The 23,360-nt window shown below is 41.8% G+C and overlaps 2 protein-coding genes across 16 annotated transcripts in view; both read right to left on the bottom strand.

Annotated features, from left to right (window-relative positions):
* The window catches only part of cax1 (cation/H+ exchanger protein 1), a 1,125,587-nt gene that overhangs the window by 311,296 nt on the left and 790,931 nt on the right, over positions 1 to 23,360 (bottom strand). The gene's annotated exons all lie outside the window — the stretch shown is intronic.
* erc1b (ELKS/RAB6-interacting/CAST family member 1b) overlaps positions 7,176 to 23,360 on the bottom strand; it is a 340,281-nt gene continuing 324,096 nt past the window's right edge. For all 15 annotated transcript variants that reach the window (XM_037539543.1, XM_017723129.2, XM_017723132.2 and 12 more), the window contains one exon: positions 7,176 to 10,986. In XM_037539543.1, coding sequence (XP_037395440.1) covers positions 10,849 to 10,986 — 138 coding nt within the window. In that variant the 3' untranslated portion in view covers positions 7,176 to 10,848. The remainder of the gene's footprint in view (positions 10,987 to 23,360) is intronic.

The raw sequence follows: 23,360 nt of genomic DNA, 5'->3' as shown, positions 1-23,360 counted from the left end.
CCACACACGGTCCTCCTTATCCTCTCGCTCTGCGGAAACCAGATGCAGAAATGCACTGCTATATATACACACACTTTAAACTACGGTCCGCTCCTGTTGGGCTACGGCGCTCTGCGGGGCCACGCTGGATGCCAATCAGCACATGGTTAGTGTGGGCTTCTGGGATCTGCAGGACGCTGAGAGGCGGCGACAGAACTCGGCCTCCCTTTGTGTCTCTATTATTACCCGCATGCAACAAGACCGGCTCAGGCCTCAGAGCGCTGGGCCTTCGCAGGGGGCTGTGCTTCACTGGAACAGTGGCTTTAGAGGGTCCTCCAATGTTTTAGAAAAGCAGGCCTGGCACAAACCAGGCAAAGCAGCACAAACGCATTTCTGAACGTTACTCTTATTTGTAGGTGGGTTTAAAGTATGTAAGTAAGCAGAGACTTTCAGAAAGTTTCAAAACTATTTTATAATGAAGTCACCTTGCCAACTTTGCAGTTCCTCTAACATACAGCCAAGTGCAAAAGTTTGTACACCCCAGTCAAATAACCCATTTTGTTGACTTTCTAAGCATAAAGAAGATGCACGTCCTCTATAGAGAACACACATCTGCACAGTTTAAAACAGATACTGTTTATTTGCTGAATTGAGGAAGAAACTTAAAGGGGACACTTTGAGCAGCCCATCTTGAAAGAAGCACTCTCAGTAACATGTCAAAAACATGAGGATTAGGATTTTGGTTGAGGTTAAGGTTAGGGATAGGATTAGGGCTAGGGTGAGTGTTAGGATTAGGTTTTGGGTTGAAATTAAGGTTTGGATTAGGCCCAGGGTGAGGGTTAGGATTAGGTTTTGGGTTGAGATTAAGGTTAGGATTAGGCCCAAGGTGAGGGTTAGGATTAGGCCCAGGGTGAGTAAAACAACGAGATATTTACTTCAGTGTACTCAGATGCAGCACTACTGCTACTTCACTGATATATTGTTGATGTGTCACTGACGATCTGTTAAGAGTTTATTAATCATCTACAAAGGACCACACTTAGTACAGTTATATGTCTTGTTGCTATTTGATCTAAAGTCAGGCTGTTCACGTTAAATTCTGCAAAGTTTGGTGAGACGCGGCTGCTTCTTCATTAGCCTAATCTGAAAGTGTGGGGTGTTTTGTTCTGGGTAAATCTCATAGTTTTGGGGGGTTTTGGTGAATGAAGGACAACTAAGGACAATAAAATCAGCGAATGTCATTGTGTGGGGTCTAATGTAAAGTCCTGTAGTGCAGGCCAGGCATTAAAAGACTCTGGGTATTTTCCCTCAGACTGCTGTGCCTCTTCATCCTGGTCTTGGCACAAATATCAGAGAGATGTTGAGTGTAATACAGTGCTGTGCTAAATGCCGGTCCTGTTATCAGTGCAGTGATTTACTACATGGTATATAATACAACACGAGATGAGTTCACTGATATGAGGGCTGCAGTGGGTGGCTGTACTGGTGCCATGTTATCAGTGGCTGATCTAGCAATAGGAGATCCACACAGTATAGCGGTGGCGGGAGGAAGAGTGAGGTAGCTCAAGGACTGTGGAGGGCAAAACGGGCCAACAACAGGCTGTAAACTTTATGTAAGATGTAAGTAACTTTCTGTAAAACGTAAGACGAGCAGAACATTGAATGATCTTTTCATTTAGTGTAGTTGAGTTTTGCAACACCTGTATTACACAACTGCTGGCTGTGCCACAGTAGCTATCTTGGTGGGACCTTATCGACTTTCTTTGGGCAGTCATGGGCTGGAGGTCAGGTAACCGACCCTGTGACCCAGAGGTTGCTGGTTTGATCCCCAGCGCTGGTGGTATGTGACCGAGGTGTCCTTGAGGCACCTAAGGGACCTAACCCTCAACTGCTCCCTGGGCGGTGCAGATAGGGCTGCCAACTGTTCCAGGCAAGTGTGCTCACTGTGTATGCATTCAGTAGTGTGTATGTGGTGTTTCACTTCATCGATGGGTTAAATGCAGAGGTGAAATTTCCCCATTGTGGGACTAATAAGGGTCACTTAATCTAATACAATTGCAACCAAACTCTGCCTTGGACTGGAATTCTGGCTCACTCTTCTTTGCAGAAATGTTTAAAGTCCTGCCACAGCATCTCAAATGGGTTAAGGTCAGGACTTTGACTATTTCTCCAAAACCTTAATGTTTCTTAAGCCTTTCAGAGGTGGACACTGCCTTACTGGCTTGGACACTGATAGAGAGCGGAATTTATCCATCCATCCATCCATCATCGTTGACCGATAGTCCAGACAGGGTCGCGGTAGCAGTTGGGAGAGCAGAGAATCCCAGATGACCCTGTCCCCCGCAACTTCCTCCAGCTCATTCCTGGGGACCACAAGCTGCTCCCAGGCCAACTTGGACACATAATCCCTCCAGCGGGTCCTAGGACAACCCCGGGGTCTGGTGCCTGGAACACCCCCACCGGGAGGCGTCCAGGTGGCATCCGGATCAGATGCCCGAACCACCTCAGCTGGCTCCTCTCAATGCAGAGGAGTAGCGGCTCTACTCCGAGCTCCTCCCGGATGACCGAGCTCCTCACTCTATCGCATAGCGTGTAGCCCACCACCCGATGAAGAAAGCTCATTTCAGGTTTTGAGTTGAGGTTAAGGTTAGGGCCAGGATTAGGACAGTTTTAGAGTTAAAGAAAATTATGGTCAGTTTAGTGGATATTTAGCTTAAAGTAACTTTAAAGTAAATTAAGTATGTACAAAGTATTTAAAGTGTACTTTCAACTCATTAGTCCACAGAATATTATTCTAAACGTCTCAGGGGTCATCAGGGTGCTTTCTGAGAAACGTGAGGTGAGCTTTCATGTTTCTCTTCGTTACTCATGGATACCATGTTAGTCCAGTCTTTTTCTAATGGTGAACTCATGAACACTGACCTTATCTGAGGTGAGAGAGGCCTGCAGGTCCTTAGATGTTCATCTGGGTTCTTTTATGATTTCCAAGAGGAGTCTTTGCTGCGTTCTTGGAGGTATTATGGCCACGTCTTTGAAGATTTGGCACTTGCCGTTTAGAGATTACAGCTCCCACTGTGGTTTGTTGGGAGTCCTTTAAAAAATGCCAATTTAGTTCAACTACTTTCTTTCACATCTCTTCTGGAATTTCTTTTGATTGCTGTAAAGTCTGCTGCTTGTTGAGACCTCCTAGTCTAACTTCACATTGCTGGAAATGTTCTACTGTTTAGAGCCACTAGGACTAGTAACAATCAATCCTGAGTCTAATCTAACTGACCCCAATTATCAACTAAATATGATAGAATATATATTGACTATGAATGAAATCCATTATTACTATATATTAATGCCAAAATTATGCCTTTAGAAAGTTAATTCTAAATTCTATAGCAAATGGGTAAAGTTAGGATGTTAAGGATTAAATACAGACAAAGGGTCCCACGTGAGGGATTAGTATAAGACCACTGAGGGGAGGACATCGGACCCTGGTGACTCCAAGGCCATAATCTGCAAAGTGAATGTGTATCAGTGTTTATGTGCTGGTATGACAAGCTCACAACAACAGAAACAACAAAAGACACGGAGTGACAAGGCTGATAATGAAGTGTTTATATATATATACAAAGGCAAAAAGAAGAATACAATGCGCCTTTTTCTCTGTTAGCAATTTTTTAAAGAAATCTCCAGCGTTCTCACAAACGGAGAAAAGGCAGTAAGTTTATCTTGAACTTGAAAATAACAACAAAAAAAAAAGAAAGAACAGAAAACCAGGTTGGTAAATGAACGTTAATCCTTTTATTATTTGTTTAAACGTCTTTTTCCTGATCAAATTAAAGTGGACGGGGTGAGCACCCTCCATGTCTGTGCCTTAGCGTGCTGTAGAAAATAGCAGGAGTTTGTAGAAAAGTTGGACTCGCGCTGTGACAGAAGGCAGCGTTTGCTGGGGTCCTGAAGGAAGAGCATGAAAGCTGATCCTATGGAGGTCTATGGGAACCTGAATGCAGTGATCGATAGCTCTGACAAACACCTGAAGCCAAACATCCCCTTTAAAAAGACAGGATTATTTTAACCTCTCACCAAAAGGCAGGTTTTGTAATATTGACATAGTGAAACTCACTTTAACAGTCGGGTAAACAATACCACTGAGATTATTCCTTATTATTATTTGTGCGTGAGATTCTTCTCCCATAGACTGTACAGTAGTGTGAGATTAGGTCCATGCTTACAATGCAACTCTACTGTACGCCTAAAAACAAGCCCTATCACAACGCTAACATTAGAAAAAGACACCCAACACAGTCTGACTGGTGAGAGGACACTAGACTCTTCACGTCTTTGGTTTGACTCACTGCACGACTCGAGTACAAGTAACACACTACAAATGTAACAGACGACTGGGGTGGTTTGGATTAAGCTCGGGCTGCTGACGGACGAGCGGGCTTTAACAGTGGCACATTACAGCACAGACCAACATCACTTGGCACCGATTCGTTCAGACTAAAACAGCGAAGTCAGACATAAACTGGCCCGATCCTTCAGCAGATGTTTAATGTGGTTTCGTCCCGTAAACAGTCTCAACCCATCAAACGGAGCACATGAAGAATGTGGACGTGTCGACTGAGCGCTCGGGTAAATAATGACGATTGAAGACGAGTGAATAAGTAAACTATTTAATGGAGCTCCACTTGAGATCATAAAATATGAGTGTCTTTCTAAACCTCGGTAAACAAGCGCGGGAAACAAACGATGATTCGGATGGCCGCAGCTGAACAAAGCCGACCTAAGACGACTTGATCCGCGAGAGCTGCTGTTGACGGAACGACGCGATCACAGTCTGTAAGTAACGGTCTCGGAATCATCGCGAGCACTTTGGAGCGCACAGTCATGGAGGGACGCTTCTCACCCCAGAACAAGGACTTTGCACATCTCTGATAGAAAAACACGCACATTGCAATCCGAGTGACACAGGCTGCGGAAAAAAAAAGGAAGAAAGAAAAGAAACCATAAATGTAAGAAGAGTAAGAACCAAATTATCTGAGTACATAGCAACAGTACATTATCAACCACACAGTAACGATTTCAAGAATCTTTGTGTTAACAGCTTTGATTTGACACTTAAAACTGTATTTCAGAGACACGTTAGTTTCTCGTTTAAAGACATCAGGCAAACGGTCATTTTGTTCAGATGGATATCTTCCCTCCCCCTCCGTGCAAAAACATCTATCTCCATCTATCAACTCGCATATAAATACAGATATGTGTGCATGTGCATTTGAAACGGGTCCAGGCCAAGATTTCTGGCAGTGTTCTCGCAGCTGTCTGAAGCACCTCTAATCCGTACTCGGAGGCCATACCGAATAAATCGAATGCTCAAAGGCCGGCGCTGACCCTCCGGCACAGCTCACCACCAGAAGGACGCACCAGAAGATCTGAGAGTCACCTTTTCAGGACACACTACTAGGTTAAATTTCAGGAGTGAGGAAACATGCAGTAATTATGTTTTCGTGTGTTCTAATCCTGCCAGCCAGAATGCCCTGACGTTCAACCCAATAAAGAACACGCTCAGAGATAAAGGAAATGTACACAGTGAAGTGTGAGTATAAAAGTGGGGTTGGCAGAGCAATAAAAAACACTAAGGTGGTCTCCATGTGCACCCACCCAAACCGCCATCCGCCCGCAAGCTACGGTGAGATTAATCACAATCCCTCACATCTAAACGGACTTTCCAGACTTTTTCAAAACCTAATCTCTAAATGCTTTGTCTGTAGCATATGTACAATTACTAGGTACGATAATTTAGAACTTAGAAAAGAGCAGAAAAACCCGTTAACTTGTAAAAACATAACAGAAGCCAATGGGCAGCTGCTGAATTCTGTAAGTAAACATGCACTTTTGCAGAACACCCAACAGTTCCTCAGTCAATGGGTTACAGTCATGTGCAAAAGTTTAAACATTACCAGTCAAATGAATGTGTTGTTGATTTTCTAAGTGAAAAAAGTTTAACATATTGGGGGAAAAAAATAAAGCATAAAATATAAAATGTGTCATAACTTTTGCACAGGCCATAGTTTGTGTTTTTTTTGCTCCTCAATATGTTCAATTCAGAAGATAAGCTGTGAATGTGCATTAAAATGTGCAGAAGTGTGTTCTCTGAAGAGAATGTGCTAACTTTTCACTTAGAAAATCAACAAAACGTCAACTGACAGGTCTTTTGCTTATGACTGTATAAATTTGGCATTTGCATTTGTATAACAGAGAGATTCAGAGATGGGACTAATTTGTAGTAGAATAAATTGTGGTAATATACAAGTTTGTTCATGCTTTGACACAAGTAAACCTTAAGTAAAGAGAATGCAACCAGAAATGTTATTTTTCGGTGTTGCTCCTGTGTTGGAAAGTTAAAATTTAAACAGGAAATTCCACCTTTTTTCAGAGAATTCAAACGTTTAAACAAAGTCATTCTCGGTTGTTTGATGTGAAACGCACCATTTTAGAGAAGCTTACACTGTGGTGGTGATAGGAACCAGCCGTCTGAGGAGTTTACCGGCTCTAAATGCTCCCACACAGAAAGTTGTTATATGAAATAATTGTGAAAACGCTGACAGAAACCGAGACACTCCTGTGTGAGTTATGAGATTATATATATATATATATATATATATATATATATATATATATATATATATATATATATATATATATATATATATATAATTTTAATACATATTACTCAGAACACATGTAGATTCATTAGTTTCCTTCACTACCACTTTAAAAAAAATCTGTCAGTAAATTTCTCTGCAGCGAAGCATTTCATATCAAACTACTCTGACTTTCACATTGCAACAATGAAGTCATGCAGATATTTTGAGAAATTTACAGAATTCCCCTTGAATACTGCCCGCTTTGGTATTTCATTAGCAACAGTCAGCAACTGTCCAAAAGCATCTCTTATAAGTTCTGAGTTTTTTTAAAGTGCAACAGGTAAAACTAATAGAGGAAAGGCTTCCACAATGATCACACAGCAACACCACAGAGCTTAAAGACAGAAAAGTATGATGACCGGAGTACAGTGAGAGAAAGTTTGTTTTGGGACAGTGTGCCACAGAAACCACGGAGAAGATGTTTGCTCCTCAGGAGACTCCCCACCGAGCGAGTCATCCAAAGCCTGCAGGGAATTTCCACACTGCTCTGTTCCCCTGTGTGATTAGCTCTGCCCATAACCAGCAATCACACGAATACCAGAGCAAGAAAGACAGCGAGAATCACTACCTCTGACATATGGATTGATGGACACACAGACAGACAGAGTTCTTCCCTCTCCCTCTCTGATCTGTTCCTGGTTATCACTGCATATTTGTCTTGTTTATGGATTCTCAGAGGTATTCCGAGTTGAACGGAGGCAGGGAGAGCGGTGTTAAAAGCCCGGCCCCTAAAGCAAGGCTCAGAAATCCGCAGGGTGTGTGTACGTGTGTGTGTGTATGTGCAAGTGCAAGAGTAAGCATGTGTGTGAGAGGCCTGTGTTTAGTCTAAGCTTGGATATTCAGCCACAGCCTTGATAACTGAGCCCCATATTTCAGAGACCTGAGGGTGCCAAGCCAAATCTCTGTATACGTGTGGAAGAGACAGTGAGAGGGACTACGTACAGTATGAGAGAGCAAGAGAAGCAGCGTAGCTTAGCAGAGATCTCTCAGGACGGACCAGGACGCATGGTCTTGCTTAGGAACCCTATCAGGAGTAACTGAGATAATAAAACGATCGGATAAACATTTATGGACATGCCGTGTAGTCCCTGTAATAACATCTCTGGTGCCAAGGGTGAGAATGGCACGCGAATGGGAGTTTCCTTGATATTGCCAATATAAAATGAGGGACTATGGCCACACACACACACACGCACACACACACTATTAAAAACACTGGCACAACAGCGATCTCACTGCCCTTTGGATCATCAAATATACTAAACATAGCATGGAATGGCTCACGGCTTCTGACAATGTACAATACAATGTCGATCAATGGCAGAAGAAATGCTGAGTCCAGCCTGCATCTGCGTAAATCCAGTGTCTGGAAACAGAAGTCTCCCTTCCCTTTTATCTGTCTTTAGTACTATTAGCATGGGATTAGTTTCCCATAGGGAGGTGAGGTAATGTAATTTTACCTTAGGACATCTGAAATGTTTATGACTAATTCACACGGGATAAGTTACAAGGATGGGAGGGTGATTTACGCACTGACTTCACTCCCAAAAAAAGTAGAAAACATGTCAAAGCATAGCTGTTATTTAGTTTACCCTAACCATCTATCTAGCTGGCTCAAGGCAATGCAACTAGCACGGTCATTAGCCTGGGGATTTACAACAGACAACAGCAGCGCATAAAACCATCTTTTTCTTCCTGACAGTTTAAATGTTTTAATGTTTGGAGTCGAATGCTTGAGGCAGGATAACACATCAGCTTGATTTGAGGCACAGAGACCACAAACTATTCTTTGAGTCAAGTTACTTCTATGGTTTGTTTATAGCACAGAATAAATGTAACCTGGGGTTATTTGTGTGGTAGTTCTATATCACAGGACTAATACAACCTGGGTTATTTCTATGGTTTGTTTTATAGAACGGGGTTAAAATAATTTGGGGTTATTTCTATGGTTTGTTTTATAGAATGGGTTTAACATAACCTGGGGTTATTTGTATGGTAGTTTTATTGCAGAGGATTAATATATAACTTGGGGCTATTTAAACTGTTCGTTTTATAGCACGGGGTTAAAATAATTTCTATGGTTCCTTTTATAGCATGGGATTAATATAATCTGGGGTTATTATATTATATTATATTTCACAGCAAGGGGCTATTGTGAAGTTTGTTTTAAAAGGTGCTAGAATCGTTACTGATGTGGGAGTGCAAAAACGACAGGGTTAAATCACTTTGGTAAAAAAACACATTAGCCCACCTCCCAATACAACTAATCCCATCTGAATAGTACTTCAATGTGGTGTTGAGGCATTTTCAATGTTGCGTTTGGTAGCACAACTGTGTGTGTGTGTGTGTGTGAGATAGACAAAGATAACATTATTTCGCACTTGCCCGGCTTATCACAGCAGAGAAGTGGATGAGTAACAGCACATCTACAGCTACGAACCACACGGCCAGAAACGAGAGAGGGAAGATGTGGGAGAAGAAAGGATAAAGGAAGGGAGGGAGAGAACAGAAGGCAACGCCTAGTGTCATCCACAGAGAAGCAATCAACTCTGGACTTTAAAGCAATGGCAAAACTATGCAGGTCATGAGGCAATATTTATTATGAGTTGAACAAGGTTACGTCTTATCACACTGATGTCCGGAGCTCAACAAGACGGACACCCTTGGCCTACAGATAGACACTCATATAGTCATAAACTATATCCATGTGGTAACAGAGGGGTCTGAGTTTAAGCGAGGGAAAGAAAACATGGAAAATCTCAGTGATAGCGACATCACATCCCACAACAAACAGCCTCATAATAACCTGCCACCACTGTGAGGTGAGAGAGCAATGGAACCAACCCATGTCTTTACTGCTTATATCAGTTTCCTGGAGCCCTTGTTCTGGCAATTATGTGAATATTATACACCCATCAACAAATCCCTCTGCCAACCCCCAATTCCTATGTGAAGTGTCCTGTTATACTATATGAACATAATTAACCCACGTCAAGTGATATGAAGACACAGCTAGTCAATGAAGTGAGCTTTTGTGAGCCGCTGATGGTCACGTCAATGATGATGCACCTTCTGTACCTCTCCAATATTACAGTCGTCCTCAAATACAATACAAAACTCAACCATGACAGAGACAAATGGTAGCAGCAATAAAACTACAAAAAAGGTAACTCCCTGCTCTTGTAGACAGACATCTCATCAAAAATATGAACATCATCCACATCATCCCTTCTGTTACTGTAAAAAGCAAAGGACGTCTACGGAAAATAAGGGCAGGAACTGGTAGCTGAGGACTGCAATTTTAATTATAGCCTACAATATTTAATAATTCACTGTTGTCTTTAGTTTTAATTGGGACAATTTAGTGAGTGTTCCAGCCTCCAGTCCAAAGCCATGGATGTGCTGGACGTCTAGATTACAATCACAATATTGGTCAGAAAAATTGCAATTAGATATTTTCGCCAAAACAGCCGTACTGGAGCGTCTATAAAATCAGGACGAATTCAAACGGCTTTGACTGACTGCTAATGACTCCTCCACTGTAACAGATCCAAAATTAGAGTGACATCAAGAAATGTAGCAAAAAGAAGAACAACATGTGAAATTTTTCAGAAACGATCCCATGTCTGTAAGCTTTCTACCATATGTGCAGATTTATGAGGCCTGTGGTTGGATTAGCCCAGAGAGAGCACGCTGTCAGGCAAGAGCAAACCTTGGGGGCAAATTTTGTGATATACTGCAAGTTAATTGGCTTCCCCTTTAATACTGCACCTAATTCTGTTTGTCTAAGCCTCTTCCTCCATGTGTTTATGCGTGTAAATAAGCTGTAAACACTTAGGGTAAACTAGCAGATGAAAGCATGGACAGGATGAAAAGAGTGGGTGGTGATGGACAGAGTGAGGAGAAGACTCCGGTCCAGGTGCTGATGCTGACCCCCCTGAGGGCTATTCAGCAGTCCCATGCACTTCTGTGAGCGGATGCTCTCCCCCTTTACACTCGGCTCCTTCCTGTCTGCAGTTTGGAGGGGTGTTTGTGGACGCGTGCTGGTGTCCTTGAGCTTTTTAGACATAGTGGGTAGTTAAAAGAAGCCAGTGAGAGGAGGCAGATTTGGCTTTGGTGAGAAGTTTTTTTTTCCACAAGAGCTGGTCAGGGTAGGGGCCTGCTGCGGTCAGCATGACTCTTCCAGTGCATTGACCACCTGCTCCAGGATGTCTGGGCAGTGGTCTGCGATCTGCTGCAGGACGGAGTTGGCGTACTCCTGCAGCTCAGCGCTCTCCTTCTCGCACTGCTCCAGCTCTGACTCCAGCTGCAGGGGGAGAGAGGAGAGAGGAGGTGGTCAGCGTCAGTTTGTTAAGTCTATTCGGTCCATTTAGTTAACGGTAGCCTGGAGTTATTCCTGTCGTTTGACTACTTTAAACAGGACATTAATGCATACTTAACATCATTAACTGCATTTACATTAGATCTTCTATGTCTCTGGGTTTGAGTCTGCACCTCTGACTTTTACACTGTTGGTTTCAATGTCAAACAAGGCAAAAGAATGAAGGACTTTGTTTCTTTCTCTCTAAACCAAGACGCCACACAACACAAACTTTCCAACTAAACTCAAATCATAAAAAAATACTTTTTTTTATTCATGACACAAATGTGTTATCGATTGAAAGTTTGGAACCCATAACTAATTGAGATAAATTCATAACATAATTTGGTTATCAAAAGCAACTAAGTGATGTTTTTTGTGTGTCCTGTGTTAGTTGCTACGTTTGCCTTACTTAAATGGTTCTTTGCATTATGAAAAAGTTCTTCAGATTGATGGAGAATGCGCTGTAGATGGTGGAAAAGGGTTCTATATAGCACTAAAACGGTTCAGCTATTATTACAAGCCAAATAACCATTTTTTGGTACTATATAGAGCCATTTTAGAATGTAGTTTTAGTTCATTACCTCAATCTGACACAGCGACTGCTATATTACTCATCCGACGCAAAAACTCTTCGATTTCCCTTGAGGATGCCAGTTTTCTGATATTGTATTTATAGTCACATAGCCATAGTTTAGCTCTTTCTAGACCTCACAATTCACTGGATACGTTGACATTTGGGGTAAGAATATTTGTACGGCAAAACATATTTGGTTGGAACTTTTTTTTTTTCACATGCAGCAGCTTTTTGGGCAGCTTTTTCCAATTTTCTCCCCAATTTAGTCGTATCCAATTCCACCCATTAGTTAGGACTCCCCCAATCACGATACCACCAGCGCTAGAAGGGTAAAGGCAAACAAAGGCCTTCCCCCGATACCTGTGAAGCACCACAGCATCTTTTCAAACGGCTACTAACAGAACGCCACTGGACAGCTGAACGTGCTCGTCGGAGATCACTAACCACCAATTCTGTTAAGTCAACTAATTTGTTGAGTGATGGGAGGAGACGGCGCCACCGTACCCACACAGAGAAAGTTCTCTGCTCTCTGGGACTCCTGGCCACAGATGGCTGTAGCATCACCAGAGATCGAACTTGCAATCTCCAGATGATCGGGCCAACGCTTAGGCGGTTGTTCCACTCAGGAGCCCCAGCAGCAATTTTGAAGAAAAAAAAATGTCACTGATTTTTCCCCATAGAGAAACCAGACTAGAGCCTAAGTTCTTAATATGGGCATGATGGTGATTACAAAATTACGACATGACTTCTGAAGCCTGTTGTTAACTAGGAAGTAATGACCAGTTTGGGTGCTGTTCAGTGTTACCTTGCAGCAGTCATATTCCTCCTTAGAAACCATGTAATTCCAAAAACCAGGCAATGTTCTAAGGAAAACCATACTCATGACAAAACGGATTGGGTTTGAAACAGTTCAGCTTACCACAGGCGTGAAAGTAGCAATTTTTTAAATTGCTTTTTTTCACTTCAGAGAAACCAGCTTGGATCTGGACTTGGATCTTGGATCTAATATGGGCCAGATGCCAAGTACAGAGCGACATGACGTGTAGGCTAGGTAAGTAACACCAAGACTGGGTGCTATTCAGTTCACACTGTGCTAATGAGGGGTCAATCAGCTCCAGGGTGGTTGCATTTAATGTTCTACCAGGTATTCCCTCCTGAAAGATATTATCTCAGGGTAAAAGATGAGAGACTGTACTAGAAATAAAAGGTACACGCTTAAAAAAGAGAGTAAAAGAGAAGAAAGGAAGTGCAAATGAGTTCATGGAAGTGAGTAGCAGCAGTCAGCCAGGTGAGGTTAACCCCCCTCCACTTGTCCCAAATGGATAAATGGAACAAACACCCACACACACTCTCATTCTGCCTACCTTCCAGTTAACACAGCCATTAAAATCCTGCTGGAATGGATCACCTCTACAAAGAGCCTCTTTTTAAGTCATTATAGAAAAACTCTACTCTTGGAATTTATTTGAAGGGTTTAATTTTCCGCTCATTAAAAGAAAGTTACACTAAAACAGGGATTTAGCGTTCTTTACTGCACCTCCAGCTAACGATAATCACAGGTGGGGTTATCTTTAATGCAGCGATCATTTTTCCACACCATTTCTATGAAGACTTCAGTCCAGAAGGGAAATGAGAGGAGCGCAGGGTGATGCCCAGGCACAGGCGGTGCCAAGCTGGCAGGACACATGCCATAACAGCAGCAGGTGCCTCTTAATTCTCTCTCACCACTCACATTCATACAGGCATAAACAAAGAACCACACAGAGAGGCCAAGTAAGGATAGGCAAAAAAGATTTTCTAGGTTTTCAAGATGGCATCGAAAGAGTTCATTGAGTGTATATCATTAATGTTCCCATTAAGAAATGGGAAATTAAGAAACTCAGACACAGGGAGAAACTGAGGCGTATTCAGTTACACTAAAACTAAATAAAACTGGGAATAATGAGAGATTAGGACTTGACTACACAGCAATCAACTTCAACTCTCTGCCAACAAATGTTTTCTAAGTGTTATACTACATGAACATAATTTACCCACATCAATGTGATACGTTTAATGTACAGAAATAAGACTGAAAAGCTGATTTATCAGGGCACAAAGTGTTTACTTGTTCAGAAAATGGTTAATATTGTAAAAAAAACAACATTAAGACAAGTAGGAATGATTTTATGTATGTCAATGTATTTGTTTAACCATTTCTAGACCTCTCCTCGAGGAAGCCTGGTATTATTTGTAACCATCATCCAACACCTGGTTTGGCTCATCAGTGCTTCACTGGCTGTGTTTACATGCAAAGATTTTTGCCAATCTGATTGAATACATTCAGATTATAGATCAAGACTGAGGTGTTTCTTCTCCCTCTACTCAACAATCTGATGGAGAATCTCCATTTACATGCTCACTACAAGTGATCTGATCCAAAAGTACGTGCATGCGTAGAGTAACACTTAGTATATAAGTTACCATGACAACAAGCATCATGAGTCCAGTCAGAGTGAGATGAGCGGCAGTGAGCAGTGCTTGTATTATTAATTACTGTAAAATGATGGCAGACTCAGGAAAACGTCCTTCACATGTCCTTATTAAAGAAGGCCGAGAGGAAGACGTCGCGTCCTGAAGCACATAAGCTGGACGTCCGTCCCACCGTTGTCTTTTAAAGATCACAGCATAAACTTTGTCTCCTGTGCAGACCAGTTTCTGCTCTGCCATGCTGAACGTTACAAACTCTCGCTATGACGTGACATGCAAGCAGAACGGACTTACACATTCCGATTGGGAATTTAATCAGATACAGGCATTTACATGGATATTATTCTATTTAACAGATTATTTACAGGATTATCCACCTCGTTCAAGTCTGACTGAGGTGTATAAATGAACGTATTCTATTTCGATTGAGCAATTAGTTGGACTATTAGCTGATTATCAGGCTTATCAAAGATAGGTAGTGTTCTTTTAATGTTATCAAAGGGCTCATGTCCCACATTTGTCTTAGATTTTTTTTTTCCCCCCATGAGGCCAATTTATGACATTTATGTGGGTTTATGGACTGTTTTCACACATCCATTTTCCAGCCTTTCTTTATCCCTTAGAATATAACAGCCTGTTTTTGTTACTGTGCCTTTAGGACTAAAATATAGGTAAATTAATTATTTTCTGATTGGCTGTGCTTCATTCATAGGCTTGAAAACTCTTTATAACTCCAGTGTGAATGAGTGGGGCCAAGTATGTGGACATATGTAAATATGCTGGTTTTAATGATATCACAAAACAATAAACTCAATACAGACTGTTTTGCAGCTTCATTTCCATATATGGACTGTATGCGCTGGGGAGTAGCCCTTATATTTTGAAGCTGTAACAGTGTTTACATTCTATATCAAACTCTTATTTAATAACAAAGTACGTGTTAAATTACAAGGTTTAGATGTGACAGCAATTATGTCTGGATACGGGCTTAATCTGGAATTTCCAAAGCCACTAGCATCATTTTCCAGATGTACAATGTGAGAAATCTGATATGCAAAATCACAGTATCTAGTTAGGCTGACAGGTCATGCACTCCTCTCTTCCCAAAGGTGGTTGGAGGTCTCTTTTTTTCCTGCTTTGGTCTCTCTGAACAGGCGGTGTTTTGCTGCACCACAACACTTTTAAACTGTTGTTCAGATTTAATTGTGGGCCGCTGATCCAAAGCCCAAGGCTCTTCAGGCCGAAGAAAGCGGAATCTTTTGCGAAAAGCCCACAAAACTATTTTCGTTGGCTCTCCTGACGCAAAAACGTCAAACTTAACAAGGTTAATGATAAAGACATCTGTAACAATAACTAGAGGTCATATTAATACATCATAAAATATGCTTCCCTTTTATACATGCTTTTACGTAAGCCTGAATAGGGTGGCCGTTTCAAAATTAATAAAACAAAGCGTTGTGGTTCACATGGGGTGGGCAGAGCTAGTTGTCAGGCCAGTGTTTGTACAACTGTAGGGCAAACAAGCCTGGCCAGCGCTGAGAATGACAAGCTTCCATTCCTGACACACGCAGTGCTAGTGCTACGCTCCGTTTGCTCAGGCTCCGGGGGGTGGGAGTCTGTGACTGATATGCCCATGAAAGTCTTTCCATATCTGGGTCTTTGTAACACGGAGCCAGGAAAGAATTGAATCCTGAAGGGAAGATTAGGCCAAGACTAAAGCGGGCCAGGGTACCTAGTTTTTTTTTTTAGAGCACCAGCACCAGGCTATAAGAACATGCAAGTAGCAACCAGTTACAACCCCAATTCCAATGAAGTTGGGACATTGTGTAAAACATAAATACAATGATTTGTAAATCCTTTTCAACCTATATTCAATTAAATACACTACAAAGACAAGATATTTAAATGTTCAAACGGATAAACTTTATTGTTTTTTGCAAATATTCGCTCATTTTGAATTTGATGCCTGCAACACGTTCCAAAGAAGTTGAGACAGGGGCAACAAAAGACTGGGAAAGTTGAGGAATGCTCAAAAAACATGTGTTTGGAACATTCCACAGGTGAACAGGTTAATTGGGAACAGGTGAGTGTCATGATTGGGTATAAAGGGAGCATCCCTGAAAGGCTCAGTCGTTCACAAGCAAGGACGGGGCGAGGTTCACCACTTAGTGAACAACTGCGTGAGCAAATAGTCCAACAGTTTAAGAACGTTTCTCAACATGCAATTGCAAGGAATTTAGGGATTTCATCATCTACAGTCCATAATATCATCAAAAGATTCCGAGAGTCTGGAGAAATCTCTGCAAGTAAGCGGCAAGGCAGAAAACTAACACTGAATGCCCGTGACCTTCGATCCCTCAGGCAGCACTGCATTAAAAACCCACATCATTCTGTAACGGATATTCCCACATGGGCTCAGGAACACTTCAGAAAACCACTGTCAGTGAACACAGTTCGTCGCTCCATCTACAAGTGCAAGTTAAAACTCTGCCATGCAAAGCGAAGCCACATATCAACACCACCCAGAAACGCCGCCGGCTTCTCTGGGCCCGAGCTCCTCTGAGATGGACTGACGCAAAGTGGAAAAAGTGTCCTGTGGTCTGATGCGTCCACATTTCAAAGTGTTTTTGGAAATCATGGACATCGTGTCCTCCAGGCCAAAGAGGAAAAGGACTGTCCGGATTGTCATCAGCGCAAAGTTCAAAAGCCAGCGTCTCTGATGGTGTGGGGGTGTGTTAGTGCCCATGGCAGGGGTAACCTGCACATCTGTGAAGGCACCATTAATGCTGAAAGGTACATAAAGGTTTTGGAGCAACATCTGCTGCCATCCAAGCAACGTCTTTTTCAGGGACATCCCTGCTTATTTCAGCAAGACGATGTCAAGCCACATTCTGCACGTGTTACAACAGCGTGGCTTTGTAGTAAAAGAGTGCGGGTACTAGACTGGCCTGCCTGCAGTCCAGACCTGTCTCCCATTGAAAATGTGCAGCGCATTATGAAGCACAAAATACGACAGTGGAGACCCCGGACTGTTGAGCAACTGAAGTTGAACATCAAGCAAGAATGGGAAAGAATTCCACCTACAAAGCTTCAACAATCAGTGTCCTCAGATCCCAAACGCTTATTGAGTGTTGTTAAAAGGAAAGGTGATGTAACACAGTGGTAAAAGTGAATATTTGCAAAAAACAAAAGTTTATCTGTTTGAACATTAAATATCTTGTCTTTGTAGTGTATTCAATTGAATACAAGTTGAAAAGGATTTGCAAATCATCGTATTCTGTTTTTATTTATGTTTTACACAATGTCCCAACTTCATTGGAACTGGGGTTGCATTTGAATAAAGGTTTGATGGATGTGTACTTACTTTTACTCAAGTATCAGAATCAGAATGACTTTTTTTGCCAAGTATTTCACACATACAGGGAATTTGTCTTGGTGAGTGTAAACAGGCCAGACAAGTACGCAGGCTTTAACATTCAAAATAAGAGATTATCTAAGGAAAAGTAAGAAGATAAAATAAGGGTGATCAGACAATGTACAGTTGGATGTAAAAGTTTCACTCCTCTAGCCAAACTCCCTGTCTTGTTGATTGTCTACATCAAAATATGTTAACAAGTTCTCTATAGAGAACACACTTCTGTACATTTTTATGCATAATTACTCTTTATTGGCTGAATTAAACATATTAGAAAAAAAAAACACAAAATGTGGCATGTGCTAAAGTTATGGCATATCTCGAATATGTTCAACTTAGTAAATAAATAGAAACTGCAGCAGTTATTTATAATTAATTATTTATAATTGTTTATATTGTTAATTTCTTAACTATATAAACAAGTTTATATTTTTTATCAAATGTTTTTACCATATATATATATGAATATGGAAGATATATATATATATATATATATATATATATATATATATATATATAGAGAGAGAGAGAGAGAGAGAGAGAGACACACACACACACACACACACACACACACACACAGTCTGTACAAAAAAAAAACGTAACAAACTGTGAATCATGTTAAGTGATTAACAAGGTTAATTCTTGCTTGTTAATTCTCTTCTTATTATTTCTTTATCTTGGGTGCCTTGCTGTCCCTTCACTGCTGTAGCACTGTGAATTTCCCCGTTGCGGGACTAATAAAGGATTATCTGATCTTATAATTTGCAGAAAATGTCATATTGATATATAGTTTGTTCTCTGTCGAGGATGCATGAACTTTTTGTTACTTAGAAATTCAACTCAACAAGTAAATTGACCAAACTTTTGCATGTATGACCAGATCTGGGAAAAAAAGTATGATTGCTTTATTCAGTTTCACTAAAGTAACAGTTTTGCTTGAACGTGGGTTGAGCTGGCATTGATTTAGCAGGTTAAATTCACAGAAAAGAGGCGTAGCGGCTCTTGAAAATAAAACACATACACATTATACTAAGTAATTATATCTATCAAGCTATTTTCACTGGAAAAAGTCTAAACTCAGAGTGCCCATAACCTGCCCTCACACCTGCCACCCCCACTTAAAGGACAGGAGCAGGGAACCTGTTGGTCAGGTTTCATGCTGGGGTCCGTGCTGGATCTGAACCCAAAGTATCCTTGGGTGGTTATTTCCACAGCACTACAGTTCCAGGTGTATGGTAGATGCTGCCTAGCCCAGATATAGCCTTGCGCTTTAGGCCTCATCACCTATGATGACCAACCTGGGAACCTGGGCCCTGACACATCTGCTATGAGAAAATAAAGAGAAAAGAGAGGAGCGGGTGTGATGGAGAAAGAGAGTATTGAGTCATGTGAGTAGGGTTAATGAGGCTCGTCGGGGGCTGATATATGGCGCCCCGTGTGAGGTGGAGGGGTGCAGTCGGGCAGAGCATGCTCCATTAAGAGCAGACAGTGGGGAACTGGAGCGGAGTGAAGATGAAGGCTGGCTTTGGGGCTCATAGCATAAATGCATGGGCTAAAGAGCTAAAGAGGAGGCTCTCACCACGCATGCCTGAAACGGCAGCCTGGTGGAGATGGAAGGGACACAAGGGGGCTTTAGCATTTGAATCTAGAAAAAGCCTAGCCTTAGAAATTATGACAGTCATGAGTGATACTCATGTGTAAATCCTAAGGCAATAAGCCTTAGAAGTCACACATACCATCCGTGATAACAAAAGCAGGGGGTAACAGAGGTTTTGCTCCAGAATGCATTAGAATACTTTCAAGAATTCTATTTTTTCCTGATAAACATTATTGAGAGTGAGATACATACAAGCAATATGAATTTTATACTAGAAGGGGATAGTCTGCTTTGTGGAAGGAAAAATCTACACTGACATTAAAACAAACAGAAAAAAGATGAAGTGCAGACTCTCCACAGCAAACAAACTGAACGCAATTGTAATTTATTGTGCAGCTCACTACATAAGTAAATGTGTAATCAAATAATTACATTTAAATAATATAGCAAAACATAAATCTGAGGGTTAACTGGTCAAACAGATTCACAAGAAATTTAAAGCTTTATTTACTTTGTAATTAACCAATCAGAACACCGAAGGTAATTACTGCACAGCTGTCCATTTGACAGATAAAAATCTACTGGCCATTTTTCTGAACACTGATTAAGACCAGAGCTTAGGCATAAAGATTTCCAACTGACAGCGTAATTTCTTCCAAAATCAGCACCGTAAATCTAACATCTCAACAGAAACCCTCTGAAGAAATCAAGGTGAAGAAGCTCTTTGGCATGACCATGAGCAGGGCAACTGCTGCTTCTTCCCACTTTGCAATGTGTATTTAGCAAAAATCCTTTGTAAAAACAGAGCAGTAAAGATAACATTTTAAAGCTTTAGATAAAGAGGAGGTATCTGTCTCGCTATCTGTCTCCGAACTGATTTCCTCTCTCAGCCTTGACCTAAAAGTGGGAGGGGAGAGCAGGAGAGAAAATGGGCAGCGAGATGGTGAAGAGAAGAGCAGAGAATGTTTTCCTTGTGCATTAGACCCTGTTATAACTGCCGATTGTTATCAGGTGTTATCACACCTTTACCGCTGGGGTCCTCTCTGTGCTGCACGGCCACAGATAAACAGCTGCTGGATTAATGAGGGCAGGAAGAACTTAACTTTAGGCTACATCAGAGGACGAGCCAGCGCCTGAGTGTACACATGTACACAATGAAAACAACAACAGGCACCTATGCAAACTTAAGAGTTGTGTAGTAAAGGCAGTGGATATATTACACCATAACAAGGCTAAAATGGTTCATTGAGGTTTTCTGTGTGCCACATCGGCACTTTTAACTTGCAATATGCATGTTTTATACACACACACACACACACACACACACACACACACACACACACACACACACACACACACACACACTTTCTAATCCACTTATCCTTCTGGGTTGCAGGGGGAACTGGAGTCTATCCCAGCAGTCATTGGGCAGAAGGCAGGAAACAGGTCGCCAGTCCTTCATAGGGCAGACACACAGACATACACACACACACACTTACACCTAGGGGCAATTTAGGGTGTCCAATTGGCCTGACTGCACTTTGGACTGTGGGAGGAAACCAGACAACCCAGAGGAATCCCACGGAGAGACATGGAGAGGACATAGAAACTCCACACAAAAAGGACCCTAGTTGCCTGCTGGGGAACCAAACCCAGCCCTTCTTTAGTGTTCAATTCTCAGAGCCATACAAATTGTACATATGCAGCTCAGTACTCCAGTACTTGTTGTATCTGTGCTTATCTCCCATTGCACACATAGGGGGGAGTCATAGGCTGGAGATTAGGGAACCAGCCCTGTGACTGGAAGGTTGCCGGTTTGATCCCCAGAGCCGACAGTACATGACTGAGGTGTCGTTGAGCAAGGCACCTAACCCCCATCTGCTCCCCGGGCACTGCGGATACGGCTGCCCACCGCTCTGGGCAAGTGTGCTCACTGCCCCCTAGTATGTGTACTCACTAGTGTGTATGTGGTGTTTCACTTCAAGGATGGGTTAAATGCGGAGGTGAAATTTCCCCGTTGTTGGACTAATAAGAGTCACTTAATCACACCCTTTTACTTGCAGTTTGTTTGTGTACTATATAATTCATGTTTATATATAGTAGATCTTCTTGATTCTTCCGTTTGACTTTCTGTTAACTCCTGCATCAAGAGAAGCTGCTCATACACTGGTACTTCATTTTGCACAGGTAGGTGAAGGTAGTGTTAGGAGTCTTGCCCAAGGACTCTTATTGGTATAGTGTAGGGTGTTTACAAATTCCGAATTATAAACAGCTGTGATATTACTTATGATAACACTTTCCCTCTCATGCTCTATTTAAGCAACAGAACACTTAAGGTCACACGTTATCAAAAAATAACATCACGGCTGTGATTTGGTTGTAGGCACAAGCTGAAGGCAAGAAATTGAAAAAAGTAAAGCAAAGAAATCCTGGACATCAAATTAATTGAGCTTTAATTCTGGCAATTCCTTTTGCATTGTTGATAGTGCACAAATGTTGGTTTTATACTGAACAGGCGACTTTCCTCAATTTCTAATAAAGTAAAAGGTCAAAATCGGACCTACTTTTTAATCATAAACTTCAATCAAACATGTTTCTAAATGTCCACTGTTCAATTGTACTACACATAATGTTTTGGAAAAGCAGCCCACTGACGCTTTACTCACAAAGGGACTGTCTAAACAGCGAAAAAAATGTACTCAATCAAAATAAGGCAAAATCACATCAGTTGCAGTAAAGAAAGGCGCTTCCTAAGCCAACTACAAATTCTGACCAAACAGGCTGCAGGTCAAATACTGTCTTCTATTTTTGTATGTGATTATGTGGAAATGTACGGCGCAAGTGATGCTTTCCTGAACAAAATTGGGAGAAAGCTTCTCAACCATTTAGATGGTGCTGCTGGGACTAACTGTTGTATAATGCTAGTAAATAAGCAGGTAAAAATGGTTCTATACAGCACCAAAATGAGTTGCTGCTATTCTAAGGCACCGTTACTGGTACTTACATAGAATCCTTTCTGCTAAACTGTAAACAAGACTGATACTCTCCTCTGAGTCACAGATTAACCCTCCCCTGCATTAGATACAAGGTCGTTCCACACTGCTGTGCTGAAAAGCTCAGAACAAATGACTCTACAATGATACAGGATCACACAGAGCCTGATAACACGCTTCCGACGCAAAGAGTTCCTTCCACTCCTAAACCTGTCCCCATGTTGCTCATCACGCTTTTCACCTTAGACCCCTGCATCACTCCTTTTGGTATTAACTTACAGTTCCTCTTCCACCTCACAGCCCTTCACGCTCCCCCAGAGAGACAGAGAGAAGGGAGGAATAAAAGAGGCAGGGGCGGACTGCTTCCCTGGCAGCGCTGTTAAGTCAGAGGGATAAAGATGGTGGCCACGGGCGGCCCTGGCCTTGGCTGGGTCCAGACTGAATTTCCATCAGTGCCAGGAGAGTGAGAGAGAGAGACTGAATAAGGGGCTAGGTCTAGATCTGCTAAAGCAATCAAGCCCCTTTCAATAAATCTGCATAAAGAAAAAAGACAACAGGCCTTCTTCTAAGTATGACACTGAGTATATTGAAAGCAAACAATGATTCTTTGAGTAGAAGTGGCGCTTTCACAGAAGCAAATTAAAGAGTCGGCCTCATTTTGGGGGCGCCTGACTGCATAAATAGCTTATTTTAAGTGAGAAGAAAAAAAAAAAAAAACAAAACACTTGGGTCCTCCTCAACCCCCGGCAATAAAACTGAGATGAGGTCACTTCTTTCATTCTGTTGAAATCCCCTCTCCCCAGGCCAGAGCTCTCATTTTCCCTGCTGGAGTTCCCTCACTGCTCCTGGTGTGTAGTTCTCCCCTACAGCCTGTCTTACAGTCCTCCCTGATGACAGCTCTACTGGCTAACCTCTGACGGCTCTCCAAGGCTGGGCCAGGTGAGGTGGAAAGGTGAAGGTTTTTGCTTTGCGATATGAGAAAACTGATGCAGGAAGGACAGGAATTGTGTCAGGGTGGGGGGGTATACGATGAAATGTTGATATCATGATTATTACCTGTGATAAACTCTGTCACAATATGCTTTTATGAAGTTATCATGGATGTCGCCAGAACCGTGAACAGCTGCATTTATCATAAAAAGACCAATGACAGAGTCTGTAAACAACAACCAATATATAATAAAGTCATAAACTTCACAGTAACAAGCAGCTGACATACTCAGCTCATTATGCCAGTATCTTTTTTTATTTACTTATTTTTGTTGCCAA

Source organism: Pygocentrus nattereri, chromosome 1 (assembly GCF_015220715.1).
Source record: "Pygocentrus nattereri isolate fPygNat1 chromosome 1, fPygNat1.pri, whole genome shotgun sequence".
In the NCBI taxonomy this organism is placed as follows: domain Eukaryota; kingdom Metazoa; phylum Chordata; class Actinopteri; order Characiformes; family Serrasalmidae; genus Pygocentrus; species Pygocentrus nattereri.
This window is presented reverse-complemented; position numbering and strand designations above follow the sequence as displayed.